The 21,677-nt window shown below is 35.9% G+C and overlaps 1 protein-coding gene across 2 annotated transcripts; it reads left to right on the top strand.

The window, feature by feature from the left end:
• Positions 1-812: 812 nt before the first annotated feature.
• On the top strand, positions 813-11,177 carry cops8 (COP9 signalosome subunit 8). 2 transcript variants are annotated; one of them, XM_065251539.1, is made up of 7 exons: positions 813-939; positions 1,188-1,258; positions 1,366-1,414; positions 1,496-1,628; positions 9,326-9,433; positions 9,778-9,840; positions 10,566-11,177. In XM_065251539.1, exons 1-7 carry the CDS (start codon positions 868-870, stop codon positions 10,643-10,645), a joined length of 576 nt encoding a protein of 191 aa, XP_065107611.1. In that variant the 5' UTR covers positions 813-867; the 3' UTR covers positions 10,646-11,177. The 2 variants fall into 2 exon arrangements, with proteins under 2 accessions (XP_065107611.1, XP_065107612.1); XM_065251540.2 differs by lacking the exons at positions 9,326-9,433; positions 9,778-9,840; positions 10,566-11,177 and adding an exon at positions 5,014-6,487.
• The last annotated feature ends 10,500 nt before the right edge of the window (positions 11,178-21,677 follow it).

Here is a 21,677-nt window from a genome sequence, read left to right as displayed (position 1 = left end):
ACTACATAATATTACAGTTTTTGAGAAGAACAGTGACCTGCTGTAAAACCTTAAGTTCGAACTGTTTTACAGAAATAATCTCTAAAAAAATAAGAGTAACTCCATAAGTTGGCCTAGCTTTGAAGTGTAACATTAATTATTTCTTTGGTTGAAATGGCTAAATACTAAAAATGTATTAAATAAAGCACTTGTTATAAATTAATATCAATAATAAAATCAGCCCAATATTTTAAATCAGCATTCAAATACAGCGGAAAGTGACACAAAGTAGATTCAAAGAAAAAGAAAAGCAACATAGTCATGGTACGCCCCCTGCAGGAGAACATTTGACAGTGGCGTTTTTTACGTGTTACAACTCCAGATATTGATATTTTATTATTTAATCATAGTAATTTCACATGTTTTGGATTGTGTCTAGTCTCAATACAATATGTAGTAATATATTCAAGAACTGAGGTTTCAGGAGCCATGATCTTTGTGAAAACACACGTGTTTACCAATAAAGCATTAAAATTGTAAATAAAGTAATGAATCAATAAACAATTTATTAAAGTAAAAGTCAATCTATATTTACTTTTTGATTGTTATTTGAAATAATCCATTCAAGTAAAAAAATGTAAAAAGTAATTAAATATTTTTTTTCACGAAAACACAATTTATTTTGTTCACTTACCACAAATCCACATTATTAAAACCTTAACATCTTTATTACAATTTATTGTTATTTTACAAAAATTCATACAAATCAAATAAATAATAGCTGTAGGTAATTTCATGTATGGTCTCCAGTCCAGCAGGTGGCAGTGTGGTGTTGTAAAGCCAACGGTTTGTTTTCCTTAGCTGTTAGCATTGAAGCTCCTGTGAAAGATGCCTGTGTCTGTCATGATGGCTGAACCTGATGAAAAACTGTTGTTGCAGTTTGAAACTCAAGAGCTGGAGGTAAAACGTGCAGAGAGACACGCGAGAGTTGGATTTATGTGTGCATTTTATATGCGGATGTTTAATGTTTCTGTATTCTGTAAGTCACACACGAGTATCTAGGGGCTGTCTGTTGAATAAACTAGTACAGTGTTCGTTTATCTCTGTGAACAGACACAGCCACGACCATATCAGTCTATCTATGATTCTATGATTTATAGACTGTATGTCAAATAAATGTTTTAAACATGCATTTCATGTCTTCTTAGGCTCCTGGTGGCATTGCAACGCCTCAAGTGTATTCACAGCTACTGGTCCTATATCTCCTACATAGTGATATGTGAGTGTATTTAGGCTATTTGACTGTAATATAAGTGCATTTACTTAATATTTATAAATGTGGATTTATTATTAGTTGGTTCTGTAATAATATTTATTTTTGTACAGGAACAATGCCAGATATCTTTGGAAACGGATACCACAAGCAATTAAAACAGTGAGTCATAGTACTTTTTCCAGCTTGTCTCATAGAAATCAAACCATAAATTCAGGACTGACTTATAGTTTAATCTTACAGGCAAACCCAGAGTTGGCAGCTATATGGGCTGTAGGACAACGGATATGGCAAAGGGACTTTCCAGGGATCTACAATGCTATTGCTGCTTACCAGTGGTCTGAAAACATCTTACCTGTAATGGAAGCTTTAAGAGGTAACATTTTCACGTTACTTGGGTTTTTAGTAGTGTATGCAGACTTTTTTATGGGAGAAAGTCTTTAGTCTGTTTAATTAAGTTGTATTCATCATTTTGCATCTGGTTGAAGTTGCAGGCTGGTCCGTGGTATGTACTTTATCACCATATCAACATTCATTATATTACAACATTAAATAATATATTATACTACACTAGTCAACATTTTAAGTCGATCAAAACTTTTCCTAAAAGTTGTCTCAAAACCAATACCCAATACCCGTTCTCGTCTTAGGACAACTTTGATGAACATTGTTGATTAACTTCAAATGTTGACTAGTATACTAGTATATTGCAATTATGTGTTAAATAATATTTGTTCACACAGATTACGATTACAAAATTGGCCTTGACGGTGTAGTAATTTTGTTATAGTGTGTTGTTTATCCTCAGTCAACTTCTATTGGTCAAACAAATTATTATATGACCTATGTTATGTTCAACTTATTAAAATGAGGTTTGCAATTTATGCCACCATGTTACAAACATGCCCACATACAATACAGTTTACAAATATAGTTTCAAATCCTCACAGGGCTGTCAATGTTAAGAGATTGTGACGGTTATGACGATTAATTGCCTGCTTTAGGGCTTCGACATTTAATTCTCATCCATTTTATTTTGTTTGTTCATGAAATAATTTTCACACATTGTTGTGATTGTATAAATTTAATATTTCGCAAGGTTTACCTGGCAGTAAATACTTATACACATAACACATATTTAAAAGTAATTATTTAATGAATATATCTTTCAAAAACTGAAAATTCTTCGTAAATAATAAACACAATAAAGTGTCTGAAAAATAACTGAAAATAAAATCCTACCATAAATATATCAATACTTATTTTTGAATGTGGATGCAGTGATAAGGACTTAATTTGGCCACCTTTTAAAGACGATAAACGCATTTCACTTAAATATTTTTTTTTTTATTTGTTTATCTTTAAATAACTTAATAACAAGAAGATGAAGCTTGATGAATGTAGACATTTGTAGATTTTTATGTTAAAAAGCATACAGTGATGCTGTCTGCATACTAAACATACCTCTGGTCTCACAATAAAGGTTTAAGGCTAGTCTTCCTGGACACATGTTTGAGCTTTCTCAACTGAAAATAACTGGCACTGACAGATCTTAAAATATGCCAGTGCCATTTATTTGTCTCAAGATACACACCAGTAACGTCTTTTTCTAAGGCATGTTTATAAAAGATGCTTAAAGCAACACTATGTAGTTTCCATGTAAAAATTACTTACAGCTCCCCCATGTGGTTGAAAAGCGCAACAGTGCCTGGTATCAGACACTCTTCTGCAGGCAGGGGGAGGGGCGGGGCTGTGTTTCCTACCCTCCACCGCCACTTTCAGAGTGTGCTTGTAGCAGCTAGGAGGCTGCTTAGGTTGCAGCAACAGTACAATTTGTCTAGTTAAAATTTGTTCTATCACTGAAATAATTTTAGAGAAATTATTTAAAGATAAAAAAACTACAGTGTTGCTTTAACATACTAATTTAACTAAGGCATAGTCCTGGCTTTAGCTAAACCTTGTCTGTGAAACCAGCCATGATGTTTTTGATATTTAAAATCAGGTTCAAATTAAATTTGCTTTTAATAGTGTATGGTAAATGTCAATATAATAGATTGTCAAAATTTTGCATGCTGGCAAAAAAAACTTGCATACAGGCAAGAATGTGAAAAGATATGGGGCGGGATATATGGGATGTCAAAATACAGTGTGGTCCTTTTCAGATAAACCTCAAGAGGAGATTCAAATCTATTTGTTTGTCTAAAGAGATCATACAGTTGTTACAACAAGAGGTTATCAACTTTTTTTTGTAATTTACAAAAAGACTCTGATACAATATTTCAATTTAAAGATTAAAAATGAAAGGAAATTCACTGTGCAAGGAGACAACCCTTACCTACAGTTTAATCACAGACAGTGCTATCAGATTTTGTCAGTGTTATATACAAGCACAGTTATGGCTGGTTTTCTTTGTTAAACCAAGACAGCTCAAAAATATGGTTATCGTACCTTTATAATGTGGATGAATGTGAAGCAAATTTTACCCTGAGAAGAGGGATGTCTCTTGAACACAGATTCCATTTCAAGTAGTTCATGACTATACTTAGCTTAGGCATTAACTCAGCATATTCATAGGCCAAGTGTGAATCCTTTGAGTGATGACTCCTTTTAGATAAATGTGGCTAATTTAAGTGTCTGACAGTTTTTTTCTATATTTTATCGTTGAAAAATACTAAGTGTGCAAAGTTCTTTTGCAACCTTATTTTTGTGTTTAATATAGTAACTTATTTGATCATGCTAAAAAACAGCACTCAGTTGATCCCCACGTGCCAACACCTGACCCTCCCAGTTAAAAATAACCCTTTCCATGTGTTCCTTGTGTACTGTTTTTATCACATCAATACTTGTTTTTTTCACATTGCTTTATGAAATTAAAATTTTTTGATGGTTATTAAGAAATAAGAAGTAGATTTATCTTATAAAATATTTTAAATTTAAAATTTTAAAGATAAGTTATGATTTTTTTGTTTTGTTTAGAAAAATACTTCATAGACAAATAAATAAATAATTTAAGATAATACTTTACAATAAGGTTGTATTTGTTAACCTTTGTTAAAACATTGCCTTGGATTTACAATGAGCTTTATTAATCTTAATTTATGTTATAATCATCATTATATTGTTCATTGTTAGTTTATGTTAGCTAATGCATTTACTAATGTTAACAACACAACCTTATTTTAAATTGTTATATATGTCAATAACTGGGTGACCACATACAATGAAACAAGAAATGTTGATGTCAGGAAAATTAAAAGATAGGGCGAGCTAGATGTAAATGATTTATATATAAAAGAAATTGTAGCTATCTAAGTTTATTTGTATATGATTTTAAGCATATGCTTCTTAGAAAGTAGATAGGGATTTATTTCTTCTGAATAGACTTTGCATTTACCAACACATGATACTTGTTTGTCCCAGCTGAAATATTTCATCATTGAAATTTTCAATGTACAGGCAAGGGCAGCAGTGTTATGGTATCATCATAACACAACACATAGATTGAAGGGGTGGGGGCTTTTCAGTCTTTAAAAAGGAATCGGGAAAACAAGTGGATAGGAATTTGAGCTCTGATTGGTCGCAGAATAGCATGTCACCATCTGGCCAAAGGCCGTATAAAGACCAGGGCCACTGCTCACCAGAATAGGTCTGACAACTGCAAGGACACTGTTACAACTGTGCCACCATTTAACTTTTCTTTTTAAACAACCAAGTGTTACAGACACTTCAGTGATACATTAAAAGAAGACAAAAGAGACAAGCTGAGATGGACATACAGCGAACTGCCTCCTTGTTGGGGTCTTCTGGCTCCATGGAGAGCCTTGAGAAACAGCTGAGCTGCCCGATCTGTCTAGACATGTTCACCAAACCAGTGGTGATCTTACCCTGTCAGCATAACCTATGCCGAGGATGTGCTAGTGATCTTTACGACTCAAGAAATCCTTACCGTTTCTCTGGAGGTGTCTTCAGGTGCCCTACTTGCCGTTTTGAAGTGGTTCTCGATCGCCACGGTGTACATGGACTTCAAAGAAATCTTCTAGTTGAGAACATAATTGACATATACAAACAGCAACAAGAAGGTCTTGGTGGTGGTGGTGGTGGTGGCACCCCGGAAACATCTATAAAACCCAAGAAGTCCACGGAGCCGATGTGCCAAGAGCACGAGGATGAAAAGATCAACATCTACTGCGTGACCCACCAAGTTCCAACCTGCTCTATGTGTAAGGTATTCGGCCAACATAAAGACTGTGAGGTGTCGCCACTTGCTAGTGTCTACCAGGCTCAAAAAGGAGAGCTGAGTAATGCCATTGATACTCTCGTGGCTGGAAATGGTCGCCTTCAGGCATTACTCAACCAGATGGAGGAGGCCAGTACGGCCGTTCAGGATAACGCTCAACGGGCTAAGCAAAAGCTGGGCGAACGATTCGATTCACTGTACGCCGCCTTGGAAGAGCGCAAAAACGCCCTCTTGGAACGTATTAGTAAAGAGCAAGATGAGAAGGTGGCCGCTCTCAGGGCTTTGGCTAGCCGTTACGGGGATCGTCTTCAGGCAGCCACAGAGTTAACAGACACGGCGGTTCGCGCCCTGGAACAAAGCGGAGCTGCAGAATTCCTACAGGCCTCGAAGAACCTGATTACCCAAACGAAAGATGCGGCGAAGAGTTCACTGTCCGAAGAAAGACCCGAGCCAGGATTCGAAAGAATGGACCATTTTACTTTGGATACAGAACACGTGGAGACTTTGTTGTCTAAGATGGACTTTGGAGGAGATAATGATGATGAGGAATTTGAAGACGCAGAAGATGAGGAGGAAGAGGAGTGAATAGATTGCACTGCTTATGGTATTGAAGATTAAAGGAGACGCAAGGAAGGGCAAAATCAAGATGGCTGCACAAGCAAGGACAGTGACAATGAGAAATGGGTTCATGAGGTTTATATGTTTGGATATCGCTGCTAAGCAGTGTCGGCATTTCAACTTTTGATCATAAGAAAATCTCTTATTTAGGTGCCTTTTTTATACTTTTTTAATTGTTAATATCCTTCCGTTGTCACTTTAGAAGTTATCTTTATTTTAAATTGTTAACTAATGCACAGAGAATGATGAATTAAGTTTGGCTCATCATTGCGATGTTTCTCCTGTTATGTTTCTTTATACAGATCTGATCAGATTAAGGTGTACTTAAATGTGGACTTATGCTTTAATATGAAATAAAACCCTTTAAATATTGTGATTAATCAAGTTGTTTGTTTCAATCCACACATTTAAGGATATGGTTTACAAATCTAGGCCTATCTGGTATCTAGAATTGATTCTATGGTAACTGTTAAATTCTGTGCCTCGAGCGAAGCACTCTTTCAGATCAACATTCATCCCTGGTTAAAGGCACGTGCTATTTTTAAAACGTAAGAGGACAAGATATGGTTGGAAGGGGGAATACCAGAATAGAGCAGATGGAAAGAGCATCCACCCCCCATCAGCATTGCCTTTCTCAGCAACGTCTGCTGTTGCTTATACAGGCTCAAGGCTAGTGAGAAATCAAGCAGTCATGTTGGCTAGCAGGACTAGCTAAAAATAAACAGACAACCTTCGAAAAAATATCTTTGAGTTATCATGAAGTGCAAAGATATAACACATTTGACACCTAGATTTCTTTGTGTAGAGGTCATCTTTGTATGACGTACTTATCTGTTTGTTGCTTACTTGTTATCGTCGCTGACACCTTGGGTTGCATTCAAGTTGCTGTTAGTAAACAGAGAGGGTTGCTATAAGCGTTGCTATTTAGTTCAAACTCTAAAAGGGTCTGATGAACCTGTTAACATTGAATGATGCTAAAACCCTGTTTAAAAAAACAGTAGTCTGTTTTTTATGAGACGGTCGAAGGCACAGCCTTGGAAAGCATAGTTTATTTGACTTGTACATGTAGACAGACGTTTGATGCTTGCGCATTGTAACAAAATTAGTGCTGGGCATAGATTAATCTCATACAAAATAAGTATTTTTTGCATAATATATGGGTTTGTGCTGTGTGTAAATATTTTGTATATTTAAACACACATACATACATAAAACATATAACTTAAGTGTATGTTTATTATTAAAACATTTTTTATTTAGAATGTATACAAATTTAAATAAATATATACACATGTTAATATTTTATTAAATACATACATGAATGTGTGTGTATTTATATATATACATAATAATTACACGGCGCACAAACTCATATATTATGCAAAAAAAAAATACTTTTATTTTGTATGAGATTAATCTATGCCCAGCACTAGACAAAATGCAATGCAAGGCTACATACTACATGGTTTTAAAAATCTGGCGGTGCGCATACAGTACACTTCTTATAATGAACCTACTTCACGCACACTGTGGACTTGCGTCACACGTAAAGGCCGGGGTATACATTTTTTCCGCGTCCGGCTCCCGCGCGCACGCGTTCGCGCAGCTTTCCAAGTATACTCTTCGCAGCTACACGCGGATGGCTGCGTTCGACACTATACGTAATACAAATGATTTCTTTCTTTTCTTTCTTTCAAATTATTAGTCTAACAGGCCGCCAGGGCAGCACTGATTTGGCGACATTTACAGTACATTAAAACATTAGGATAGGTGAAGAAAAGTAACTGATCCACAATTGCAAACACAGCGGACCCTCCTGATGACGAAAATGATGTCATACGGACGGTGCGCATACACGGACGTCCCTAGTATACTTTCGGCTTAACGCGGGCCCTTGCGTACACGTAAAAAGGACTATACTTTGACCTTTAGGTTCAACATTACAGCTAACATAGGCTGTCAAAAGTTTGGTAAATACAGTATATTGACTGTCAACATCATTCAACATTAAAGGGATATTTCAACCATGAATGATAATTCTGTCATCATTTACTCACCATCACGTTGTTACAAACCTGTATAAATTTCATTGTTCTGTTAAACACAAAACTTTTTTTCCTACTATTTAGGTCAATGGTGCTTCTGTTTTCTGCTTGATTACAAATATCTTCCTTTGTGTTCAGCAGAAGAAAGAATTTAATACAGCTTTTGTAACAACACAAGTGTGAGTAAATGATGACAGAATTTTCTTTTTTGGGTGAACAAAAATTTGCGTGAGCAATAATTATTTTATTATTAATTAATACAATTATGATTTTAAAGGGGTCACAGCGTGAAAATCTGATTTTTCCATGTTTAATTGTTATAATTGGGTCCCCAGTGCTTCTATCAGCCTAGAGAACATGAAAAAGAACAACCCAGTAACTTAGTTTTGGTAAGACTTTCTTTCCAAGCATGTAAAAATTAGGTTGTTTAGATTTTGCCTGTTTTGTGAGGTAGATAAGGCCAATTACAATAATACCGCCCCTTTATCTGCAGTATCCAACCACGGCCCTGCCATTTAGTGCAAAGAGAAAGAAAGAGAGAAAAGATAATTGACAGCACAATTGAGTTTCAATTGCAACAAACCACCATCATTGCAATCAGTGTTTGCATTTTATCAGCTCATTTGCATTTTTATGGACACACCCCCAAACGGATTTTTGCTCAGGCCTACAAGGTGGCAATTTTAACATGCTATAATAAATTATCTGTCACGTATTTTAAACTTCACATAAGCACTCTGGGGACACAAATGCTTATTTTAAATTTTTTTTAAATCTCATGATCTGACCCATTTAATAATTCTATTTATATAATATTTATTATTTTGTTAAAATATTTTTTATTTTATTTCATAGAATTAAATAATTATTTCTGATTGATAATGTAATACCTTTCCATTATATTTACATATTGGTTTTATTATATTCTTTTTATAAGTTTAATTACTTTATTTATTATAACTTTATTTTACTGGAAAGTATATTTCCATGAATAAATGGGTACTTTTGTCTCCAATGTTTCCAGTCACATTTCTCAACAATGTGAGATCTTGAAAATGTGTATTTAATTTTTTTTTTTCATCATTTGTTTTCTTTTTTTCAATGATTTATTTTTTAGTTTTATAGGTCAGTGCATTCTTTGGCTGCACTAAGCTCTGCTGTTTGTATATTTAGAGTCCACCCGCAGGAGGGCGTATGGGCTTGTAGCTCAAGCTTACACCTCAATTAGTGCCGAGGACTTTGCTGCCTTCGTGGGATATTCTGTAGAAGAGGCAGTTAAAGGTACCTTACATTATTACATATGGGCAGAGACGCAATCTTTAAATGTTAGTTGCTCCAGTGTGGTGAAGTTTCTCAACATTTCTGTCTGATTGATTTAACATAAAAGTATTCAATTTGATTTCTTTTTTCCTCTTTAGCGTTTTCTCTTTCATATGCTCCCTATTTTCTGTGCCATTCCCAAACTATTCATCCATCTTTTATTATTTATTTTTACTCAAGGTCTTTCACAATCTGCCACCACACTTTTATGTCTGTTCTCCAAAACTACAAATATAAACCTTTATTGTATTTCACATATAGGAAATCTGTTTAATTAAAAAATATATCTTTCTCTTTCACTGAAGGTGTTGTTAGCCATGGGTGGCAGGCAGATCCAAACACCAGGATGATCATGCCACAGAAACCAGGTGGGGGCACTGTTTCACTTGTTTTTACAAAAAATCGCAAGGTTTTTTCTCTGTGTATGACTCATTCCTCCATAAGGTTTCATTCACAGCCCCTCTTCTATACAAGAAGCTTGTTCCATTGAGTTAATGTTTCTGCACAGTTTTTTCATAACAGGCAGGCACGTGAAGCGGTGACCTCACCATGATTTCGCTTCTATCCTGCTCTCATGTTCTCTGCAGAAAAACAAGTTTCATTTGTTTATTTGGTTATTTTCTATTCATAGTCCTGCATTGTTTGTTAACTGCATCGCTGACAACGATGCTGCTCTGTGTGTTTTGTGTTTCATGGCGAACGACTTTTAGTGTGTTTGCCAGTAACTGCAGAGCACCATTTTATGAGACACATTTATTTCCAAAGGCGCAGCAATGCACAGCATCTGGGTTTTTGTACGTCCCTCGTGAGACAGTGCAGATGTTAGCAATGCATTTGAGAAACTTGACAGTTCAGATGACCTGCAGCTGGCACTAAAAGGATTTCAGTTTTTCTTACTTTTTTTGTTGCATCTCTAACATCTCAGACAGCAAATGTTTGTCATCGAGTGGTTTTTTTTTTTTGCATTTGTTCAGTCAGGCATCATGGGTTTGTTTACATATGAACGTCTTTCTGTTATAAAACAGATTATAGAGAAGGAGTGAAAGAAGGAATCCCCCTCTTCTCTCATGTTTCTTCTTTGCTTTTTCCACAGATCCACCCCCGGTCTCTTTGGTTCCAAACGAACAACAGCTGGCCAGACTCACAGACTACGTGGCTTTTCTAGAGAACTGATAAGCACCCCACCCTCTCTCATCCTCTTCCCCACCACCTATGCGATACACTGTTATACCGAAGATAATTTCTTTCATGTGGTACCCAGGACTCCTTCAGACACATTCATCTGTCATGCCCACCAATGTCTGTTTTTTTTGTAACTTCCACAGTGATATAGGACAAGAGATCCAAATAGTTTTACAAATTTTACATCATCTTTGAATTGTGACACTGATGTTAAAACTGTAAATTATTATTTCTCAGCATAAATACTTTTGCCATATCCACACATATTGTTTTTGGCTCAGTGTTGATAACGGATGTTTATGTTGTCTCAGTGTCATACATGTACTCTTTCTGCAACACAACATAAAGCTGTTTTATGCTTGAATTTTGTACCAAAAAAGAAAACTTGATGATTTCACAATTTTAGGAGGGTTTTATTTGACTTTCTTAAATTATAGCATAGAAGAGGAGATGATCTGTTCTAAGAAAGCCCTAAATAGTAAAAATATTTAACTTCTAAACAATTAAAATATGATAAAATAAATTGTTAATTTAAAGGCAACCTTTTTATATAGTTTAGTTTATAGATCAATTTATAAGAATATGACAATATAAGTGTTATGAAGCAGAGCACTAAAAAGTGCTTTAGATGTTAGTCCTGCTTTCAAGGATAAGAAAACCTAAATTTATGTTTATAGCTGTTATGTTTCAGCAAAGTATTGTTTACCATATGTTTAAGATGTTTTTTCCTCTCTTTCCATCTCTTTCTGCTGTTCAGATGTTTTATAGTCATACTCCAGCAGTGTGGGTTTGAAAAATGAGAGAAAACAGCAGCTGTTGGTCATCGTCACATTTTTTCAGCATGAAAATGATTTCTATGTGGTGGAACAACAGGGACACACAGTACTGAGAATATTAATCTGTAGTTGATTTATTTGAATTCGATCTTCCAGATTGCAAATTTCTGTTGAAATCTTTGTGATTGCATCAACCTAGTAGAACAGTAAGTTAGAAAAATTGTAAGTCATTTAGCTGAGGGTTTATTATCCAGGGCAGGGCTATTTCCAGGCATAGGCAAACTAGGCTACCAGGTGCAGGGGGCGCCAAAGAGTGCATATACATTTTGATTGCTGTTTCACTGATTTGAATGAGTGAAAATTAGCACTGCAACAAAATTTAAGATAAATTCTGAATGTCGCGGGTTTAACACAGACAGAAGATGTGTGATTTGCCCAAAAGTATTGGGTTTTTTCAAGGCCACATCTAGCATTGATATGTAATTGATCACTCAATGCACTGATTATTTGCCCTTAAGAAAATGAAGCATTATTAAACTACATTGAACATCGTTTTATTTGTTATTATGTTCCCACCATAATAACAGTGGCATAATCTGCTAAAATCATGGTTACTTACTACAAAAATAAAGCCATGGTTTATTTTCCTCATGATGATAACTGTAAAAATGGCTCACAATGGATATGAAATGAGAGTTGCGTTTTACTATGCTAAATATATTACTTTGATTGTGATGTTAACTTCAGAACTGTAAATATGATCTGCACAAAAGCAGTGGTACAGTTTTTCCAAAGTATGAAATGTGTTTTCTGAAAAGTGGGGTAAATGTCAATAGCTTTAGGACAGTAATAATTGTTTTGTTGATTTAAAATAAATAAAGCTGAATTTTTTGGCTCTTTAAATGTATTTCAAAACATAATGTGGCCCTTGAGTCAAAAATATTTGCCTACCCCTGGTCCAACTGGTGGCATAACCTGGGCACATCCACCCTAAAATGTCATTGCTGACTGCCCCCATAGTTCTCCTGGCACCATTAGGCTGGAGTAATCTGATGCCTATATGCCATCGGATCAGAGGGCTATTAGTTACTGCCTGATGATTAATTAAATACGTTTGCATTTTCAGCTGTCAACACCATCATTTGATCAAAGGGTTCAAAGGTAAATTAAAAATTGGTTCAGTAAAAAGCACACAAATGTATTTGTCTCTTATAAAACTTTAATAGGAGATGGATTAAATTTAATGCATTTAGGATTTGATTGTTACATGATCACATGCATTTTACATCATTTGTATTTTTTGTATGTAATATTGCATGTAAAATTGTATGATCTTGTTTGGAGAGCGTGCCAAGAAGGGTTTTGCATAGGGTGATTCAGGGCAGATTGAACAGATTGTGCCAGCCCAAACCATCTTTGGTGTATGCTGTGACAAATTACACTCACTGTAAAAAATACCATGCCTTAAACATTTTTGTTAAATCAACTCAGATTTACAAGCCATGTCAACAAAGATGACTTGTCACAACTTATAAAATATAGTTGAGAAAAGTCAACTTAATTTTATAAGTTATAACAACTCACCTGTAGTTATATTAACTCATCTCTAGTCAAGATAAATAATAGTAAGTTGAAATGACTTGTAAAGTTGATTCAACAAAAAAATTTAAGGCAGAAAAGATTTTTTTTACAGTGCAGGTTTGAAATCATCATGGCTCCGCCCCTAACACTATACTAACAAAAGTGCATTAGCATGCCCTCTTTAGTAAATCTGGCCCTAGGTGTCTTTCTCAGCAGCAAATTATTGTTTGTGCCTTTGATCAAACCTTCAATAACCCGCAGTTTTATATTCAAAATTGAATAATTTTATGGATGTTTTGCATTTATTTAATTTTGTTTTACTACAGTGGTAGCAACTTGCAGCACTGTGAAACCTGGCACTTTTGTTTTCAATTATTTTCTACTGTTTAATCTGCAAAAATGTACTGAGTGGACTTCAAAAGTACATGCTTTTATGACCTGCAGATGAACTGAGATCATCATTACAAATCTTGGCTTTATATAACATCAAATAGAGATAAATTCAAACCAGCTGAGTTGAAGCCTTTGACATCAGGAGTGGTCAGGGATAACAGACAGCTTCCCTGGACCAGATGGTGTGTTTTGTGTGTGTATCAGTCTGTGCAAAACTTCTGTTAAGGCTAAACCAAACTTCTCAATTTAGCTTTGAAATTTTGGTCCTTTTCTCTGTTGCTTTATTCCTTGACAAATGATAAATCAGCATTGTTTGTGTTTTCAAATAAAATGAACACCCCAGAGGTAGGGTAGGTTAACAAACGCCAGGTCTTACAGATGTTCATAAGTGCTGGTGGCCGTTTGTAATGAGGTCTCTTTTTCCAAGGGTTAAGGGTTATGTCTGTATACCATCAAGCTACATGCCATAGTGGTGACGTGTGGGAGAGGATCTCTCAAGCCTCTTTTCCCTCGAGTTCAACCCTAATTATGTACTTAAATATTGTAACTTGAAAGATTGCAAACATTGTCTTAAAAATTAAGTTCAGTTTCTTCAAGCTGGTTTGAGGTCATATTTTTGTTTCCTAATGATGTGGCACCTTAATGTATGGAAAGGAATCCTGAGGGACTTTTCTTCATAACAGTTAATTTTTTCTAAAGAAAAACAGCACTTAATATCAATATTTTGTGCATATTTTGGAATGCACTGAATGAAAAATCTGTTAACTTGTCCCTTTGTTTATGGGTAAAGAGCGTCATAAGCATTGAGGAAGAAACATTATTTGTCTAAAGAGAGAAAGAGTAATGGATGTATTGAAATTATATAAACAAAATCCCACCACATGTGAGGAGAAAATGTTTCCATATGTGCACATGAGTCAGCTGGGACCCGAGCTATGAAGTATTAAATGAGTGCGAGTGTGTTTGAGACAAAGAAATACTATTTTTGAAAAGGAGAGGTTGTTCTGACTGATTTATGATTGCAACGTCTTTACAATGGTTACTGTTAAATATTGCAGATGGTTTAGGGGACTGACTGCTGTGATTCAAAAATGTGCTTAACCCTTGCACAATTTCATGATGTTTTGCACAACAATCGTTTAATCTTCCCCATCTGGAAATCCTTAATTGTGATTGTGTGTATGGCACATGACTTGTTAGACAGAACAGAGGTGAATGACGCTGCTTTGAATCATTACTGTGTCTGTGAATGTAAACTATAAAAGCGGTCAGACAAACAACACCACCAGCACGCCACATATCAATTTGATGTCTTAACACAATATACCCTGCAGTAGAGAAACTGTTTTTAATTAACTTCTGATGAATTCATCGTTCAAAAATATCTATTGTTCATTTTGAGTTAAAAGATTAAAATTCTTTTTAAAAAAATGTCCCATTCCTCATTTTAACTCTGTAGCCTCTTTTTTTTTTAAGACCGACATTATCATAATTCCTCCCGCTTCAGTCTCACAGCCTGTAAATGAACTCCTGTTAGCATTGAATTGTGAGCGAAACACACTTGTAGCCAATCAGCAGTAATGGGCGTGTCTACTATCCAACATCATTGGGTAGCACTGTTGCCTCACAACAAAAAGGTCCCTGGTTCAAGCCCCGGTTAGGGCAGGTGGCCTTTCTGTGTGGAGTTTGCATGTTCTCCCTGTGTCAGTGTGGGGGTACCCTGGTTTTCTCCCACAGGCCAAAAACATGCAAGCTAGGCAAATTGGAGATGCCAACAACCTGTGTATGGATCAACTTGTCTGAGGAAAACTTGTGTATGTATTAAGGCTCTGTCCCAAATGGCACACTCCGGACTTGTGGACATCCCCAGAGTCCACACTTTGATGGCATCATGTAGTGCAGACCTTAGGGACCCTTGACGTGAGTCCAAGTGCACTGGAGTTGTATTTTAAGACAGATTTGAGGGTCAAATAATTCAAAGCACTACACTTAAAAAAAATTGTTGCTACACACACAAAAATTGGTGCTAAATAGCACTTAAAGCTTGTAATCATAGGGGAACCATTTTAGTGCCATATAGCACCACTATAGCACCACATATGGTTCTACATAGCACAATAGGGTTCTACACAGGTGCTGCACATGTACTACATAGGTGCTTTATGGCACATAAAATGGTTCCCCTATGATCACAAGCTAGAGAACTACTTTTAGTGCCATTTAGCAACATTTATTAGGTTTAAAGTGTAAATAGCACTAAAAGCTCATAATCATAGGGGAACCATTTTTAGTGCTATATAGCACCTATAAAGCACCTATGAAGAACCATACAGGGTTGATATAGCACTACTATAGCACCAGATATGGTTCTGTATAGCACAATAGGGTTCTACACAGGTGCTACATAGGTCCTTTATGGCACTTAAAATGGTTCCCATATGATTACGTGCCAGGGAACCACTTTTAGTGCTATTTAGAGTGTAGAGTCAGTTATTGTGACATAGACTCAGGACAAGAAGGATCCATGTGCATAGCAGTTTATAAGTAACACACAAGAGTATAGTCAAACAGGTAGAATCAGACTCACGGTGAAGTACATGCCGTGGTCGATGCAGCCAGCATACAAACGGTAAAACAGGCAATGGTCGAGGCAGGCAGCAAACAATCAGTAAGTCAGATAAGGCAAGGTTAACACAGGAAAACAAGCTATAACAGGAGATACACTTAGAAAAGTCAGCCAGGGCAAAACAAGACTTTGCAATGACTGCGTGAGAGCATTAAATAGTCCACAGTGCAGGTGTGCTGTAATCAGGCTGTGCAAGGTATTATGGGAGATGGAGTTTGTATCCCAGTTACCGAACAAGCGTTCAGGGAGATCGGTGACAGTTATTCCACTTATACAATGGATACCTCAGACATTACTCTGGTGGTTATTGTAAGACACTGGACAGGTCAGGTGTGCGTTTATCGAAAAACAATGCATACCCATGGAACATTTCTCAACCAATCAGAATAAAGAATTCAACAGCACTGTATTATAAGTGTTTTAAAAGTTTCATGGTGTGGGTGTGTGGACTGGTATGTGGTTTACGAGGTATACACATGTGTATGACGTGTATAACAACATAAGTACATTTCCGGTGTCCGCATAAACCAAATGGCTTAAAAAAATACAATTATATTAAAATTACAATATTGGTAGACAGTTTGTACAGTATACAAACCATTATGGTTAGGGGTGTGGGCGTGCATGTTATAATGAAAGACAAACGTCACTTTAATTAACTAAAAATGATTCACACAGCATTAAACATTGCTGAGAAAGCTCTTGCCTTTGCAACCTGGTGCTGTTCCTCAAGGTTAAGCGTAATTTTCCATGGACCGATGTTAACATGTCTAAGCCAAGCAATTACATAATGCTCCCTAGATGCTGAGGTCTGTCAGGATATGGAAAGGCAGATGCTTTCAATGCTACCCATTTAATGCTTCTCACTGAGGCAAAGCAGCCAAAGTTTTAGAAAATTAGTTCCAGTGTATGCTTGCTAATCTTAGATTACAATCACTGAGAAAAAGAAGTGGGAGATTTTGAATAATCACTCGCACAAAGAACTGGACATTTTAGAAAGATTGATCAGAGCAGTATATACTTGCACATCAAGGAATAACTAAGGATCAAGTCTTCTTTAGCCTGTTCTCATGTTGAATCTGAGAATGTGAACATGTGGTTTCGTATTGCTGCCTTCTTTGCATTTTTTTCAGACCCAAAATGGAGGCAGATGAAGAGAATCAGAATGTTTCTAGCCAATGGAAAGAGCATTTTCCCATCTTTAATTTGGAGTAGGGGATGTCTGTGGGTAGAGGGTGAATTACTCTTCTGAGGTTTGAAGTTTTAAGATGAGTGTGGGATGCAGCTGTGGTTGTGCTGAAGCGGACATAAAGGAGCTAACAACTAAACAAATAGACACACATTTGTACTGTTACTCTTGCTGAAAAATTCGACTTGTCCTCCACTGTGTCCCCCACAAAACTTTATTTCCAAAATAAATTATTGAATTTAAATGAATATTTTGTAAATGCATGTTTATGACAAGCAAATATAATAATTGGCTGTACAACTTGAAATTTCCGTTCATGTTGGAGTATGTTTTTCTGCAAGAGTTATTCTCTTAAGATGTTACACTATGGTGCTGCCAATGACCTTGGAGACAGAGATACTGTCAGTGTAATAAAATGCTTGGCTGCCATAATCAAGCAAATGGAGATGGTTTTCCATTCTGATGCAGTCTGCAGATAAATTAATTAGATTATATGGCAAGTCTTTCATGATTTGAAATATGGTGGGTTTTATTTTTTATTCACCCATGGAAAGCCAAAATGCCACAACACTGAGTCATCGTGAAAAGGCCTGGGATAAAAGCAAAGCGTGAAGAGGGAAGGAGCTAAAACTTTTCCGCTGAACTGGATTGAAATTAACTATAGGGACTTTGGGATTTGCATTAATATTTCATAACAATGCCAGTATTGTTGACATTCAGAATGCAGTCGTATTTACATGACCAACCACTAGTGTTGTAGTCAAGACCACCTAAACCGAGACCAAGTCATGACCAAGACCAAGACAGGCCGAGACCGAGACAAGACCAAGACTTTAAAGGGTCGAGACCGAGTCAAGACCAATACAGGCCGAGACCTGAATAAACTGCATAAAATGAATGATAAAAAATAAATTTGTGATGTGCACTGCAAAAAATGATTTTCAAGAAAAAATGTTCTTAGTATTTTTGTCTTGTTTTCAGTAAAAATATTTAAAAATTCTTAATAAGATGCTTTTTCTTGATGAACAAAGACCCAAGAGAATAAGTTTAGTTTTTAGACCAAAAATATCAAATTTAAGTGATTTTGTGCATAAAACAAGCAAAAAAATCTGCCAATGGGTTAAGCAAAAAAATCTTAAACCTTTTTTTATATTTTTGCTCTAAAAACTAGACTTATTTTCTTGGGTTGTTTTGTTCATCAAGAAAAAGCATCTTAATTTAAGAATTTTTAGATAGTTTTACTGAAAACAAGACAAATTTTCTTTCTTGAAAATCAGTTTTTTGCAGTGTGACATCAGTTGTGGTCTTGACCGGTCTTGAAATAAAATTCAGAGTCCTCTTTATCTGAGACCGAGACGGAGTAAAAATGTGGTTGATTCCAAGACGAGACCAAGACCTTTAAAAAGTGGTCTTGAGACCGAGAACTACAACACTACCAACCACTTTTCTCTTTATGGTTCATTTAAATTAGCGGTCCTCAAACTGCGCCCCTGCAACCCCTCCCAAAAGAAAATGAATGACATAAAACAATATCAAACTAACAATGTGAATAATTTGGTTAGTATCTTTATTTATCTGAGGTTTAATTACACAGAATTTATAATAAATTAAGATGTTTTGTAAAATGTCATAACACTAAGGCCCCCCTGGCACAATCTCACGCCCACCCCACAGGTTGAGAACCACTGGTTTAAATAGTGCTTGAAAGCTGATGGATAATCCCCAAGTTATTTTTCAAATTGTGCATACTAACAGTTTATGTAAATGTCAGTATGTGTAAAACCAAATAAGAATTAATAATGTGTTAGCCAAAGCAGAAACACAATACAATATCAAGTATGTGGAGAACGACATCTGGCCACCATAATGAATCTTTGCTTGTTTTACAGCTTAAGCTTGGCACAATACAGTAAAACTGACTTATGCTTTGATGAAAACAATTGATATGACTTGTGCAACAATGCATTTATTTATTTGGAAGGGGCCAGTTGGATTTTGCATAACTCACAGGACCATGAACAGTTCATGATTTCCAAGTTTAAAATAATGTTTAATGCTGTGTAATGCTTCTGTGATGGATTTACAAACAGAATGACAAAGACAAACAGCACGTTTAGATGACAGACTGCTGGGAATCACAAAGAAATGTTTCATTTTGTACACAGACGGCAATGCAAGAAATGTTGATTTAAAAACTGGAGAAAGATATAATAATGCCTCAGCTGTGCTCAATATTAGATTTAAGCAATTCCCTTATAACTTTGTGTTAGGAATCTGAACAACTGGAACTTGTTTCTGACATTTTAATGGTCCTGTGAGCACTGCTATGAATCTACGCTTCTCAATCATTTCAGTGTTTAATTGATGGGAACACGGAGTTCACAGTGAAATGTTTATCAGAGTTTGTTATCTGCAGTTGCCACAGAGCTTGATTTATAAAATGTCTGATGAGATTGCAAGCTGCCTGTCCTCCCCAAACACTCCTGATTTGGGGTGATTTCCAATGTGAGGAAAAAACATGGAACTGCTCACAGGAGAGAGGAAATTACTGCGTTGGCTGAAGCGGAGAGGAAGTCAGCCGCTTACATACACAGCACACTTAAAGCTTCTGCAAACTTAGAGAGGAGTCAGGCTTAATTTAATTCCTTATTTTTAATAAGGCTAAAATGTATTAAATTAATAAAAAATTGAGGCAAACCCAGGTGAATATAAAGTACACTTGAATGTACTAAATACTAGCAAGTACATTTTTAGTACATTGTTATTTTTATTATTCTAAATTAGGGATGTGCATTTATGTCATTTTTGCATTTCGATTAATCCATAGGTCTGAAGAACGAGTACTCGATTAACTGGGGGCGGGGCAATCAAAGGGGCGGGGCGTACACGTCATGGTGAAAATGAAAATATTTTGATTGAAACACTCAAATAAAATTTAATTTTGAAGAAACTATGACAGAACAATGAACACATACTAGATTCCTAATTAATCAAATGTTTTTAACAGAAACCTCTAACAGGAAAAGCTGCGTGATGAAGTGAAACTAAAGGGTTAATAAACACAAACCAAAGCCCTTTCTATTGGACACACTTTGCATAATATTAAGCCTTTATACAACATAAATGTTCAACGTGCATCTATCTGCATAAAATGCAAGACTTCAACTAAGGTTTCAATTAAGTTATCAAAAAAAAAAGAAAGTTTAACTCCCTTTGTGGATGTGCATCAAAAACAGCGAACTTTTAAACACGTCCAGTCAAAGTTCAAGCTTCATAACATTAAGCAGCTTTAAGTGTTTTGCTATCATTTTAGCGTTTAGCTGTGTCGTGTCGTCCTCTTACCTCAGTCAAGATGTAATGGTAATGCTTGTATGGCTCTCTGGTATCTCTTGACATTTGATGTTTAAATATGAGATGATAATCCATTGAACTTTTGACGGCGCTGTACATTTTGCACCTGACTGACTGTATTTCCGAAAATCACGACATCCTTTTAAACCATAGTGCCTCAGTGATGTGAGTTGTGGCTGGCTTCACGAGATCGGCGGGCTACCGCGCATTGCGCGGATCAGCGGGTTTCTGCGGTGCGGTCGCGCGGAATTATGTTTGTTTTTGAATCACGCATGGTAATGTTACTGATGTCATACGTCGTTCTGCGTAGCTTGACACGACGTCAACACGCATCTCCAGACCTACCACATGCGCTTGTAATGCTAACCAGACATCCAAATGCCGCCATTTCCAAAATAAATAAATAAATAAACCCACATGATCATCGTTTTCGTGATCGATCATCGATGCCACGTTCGAGTACTCGAGCAATCGAGTACTCGTGCCCATCCCTATTCTAAATAAAAGTGCACTACAAATGTACTAAGTATGTAAAAGTATCATTCTACTTCAGTAGTATGATGTTATACATTTATTTTAAGACTAATTTAGTACAAAATTAGTACATAAAAATAGTACATTTACTTAGTGTACTTAAACATTTCTAGGTGAAAAATTGCACTAACATACTTTAATACTTAAAATTATTTTCTCAAAGTAGCTTTTAAGCACATTGTAAGTATTTCTACTACTAATAATAATGCACTGGAAAATAAAAAGGAATAAAGAAAAGACATTCAAAATCAAGGTTTTATATAAAGACTAATTTATTTATATCTTCCCATTTCCAAATGGCCTAGAATGTTAAAATCCATGCCCCCCACCCAAAAACCCTTCAAAATACAGCTAGGCAAGTACATTCCAATTTCTTTAAACTAAAACTTATAAGGCAATGGTTTCAAGTGCATCTGTTTAACAAAATTATAAATTCATTGCCTAAACAGATGATCGTAATTTTGCTTAATTAAGATGTGCAAACATGGGATTTTTTATATTCATCTTCATCTTTTGTCGGTGGATGGCTCCAGCGGTTTGACCATGAAGAGCAATTAAGATTCTTCCTTCTAA

Source organism: Paramisgurnus dabryanus, chromosome 15 (assembly GCF_030506205.2).
Source record: "Paramisgurnus dabryanus chromosome 15, PD_genome_1.1, whole genome shotgun sequence".
In the NCBI taxonomy this organism is placed as follows: Eukaryota; Metazoa; Chordata; class Actinopteri; order Cypriniformes; family Cobitidae; genus Paramisgurnus; species Paramisgurnus dabryanus.
Note: the sequence above shows the minus strand (reverse complement) of the source record. Positions and strands in the feature narration are given on the sequence as shown.

Coding starts and splice junctions, on each gene's coding strand:
- cops8 (XM_065251540.2), top strand. CDS start 868: ATGCCTGTGTCTGTCATGATGGCTGAACCTGATGAAAAACTGTTGTTG. Junction 940..1,187: donor TTGAAACTCAAGAGCTGGAG/GTAAAACGTGCA, acceptor ATGTCTTCTTAG/GCTCCTGGTGGCATTGCAAC. Junction 1,259..1,365: donor TATCTCCTACATAGTGATAT/GTGAGTGTATTT, acceptor ATTTTTGTACAG/GAACAATGCCAGATATCTTT.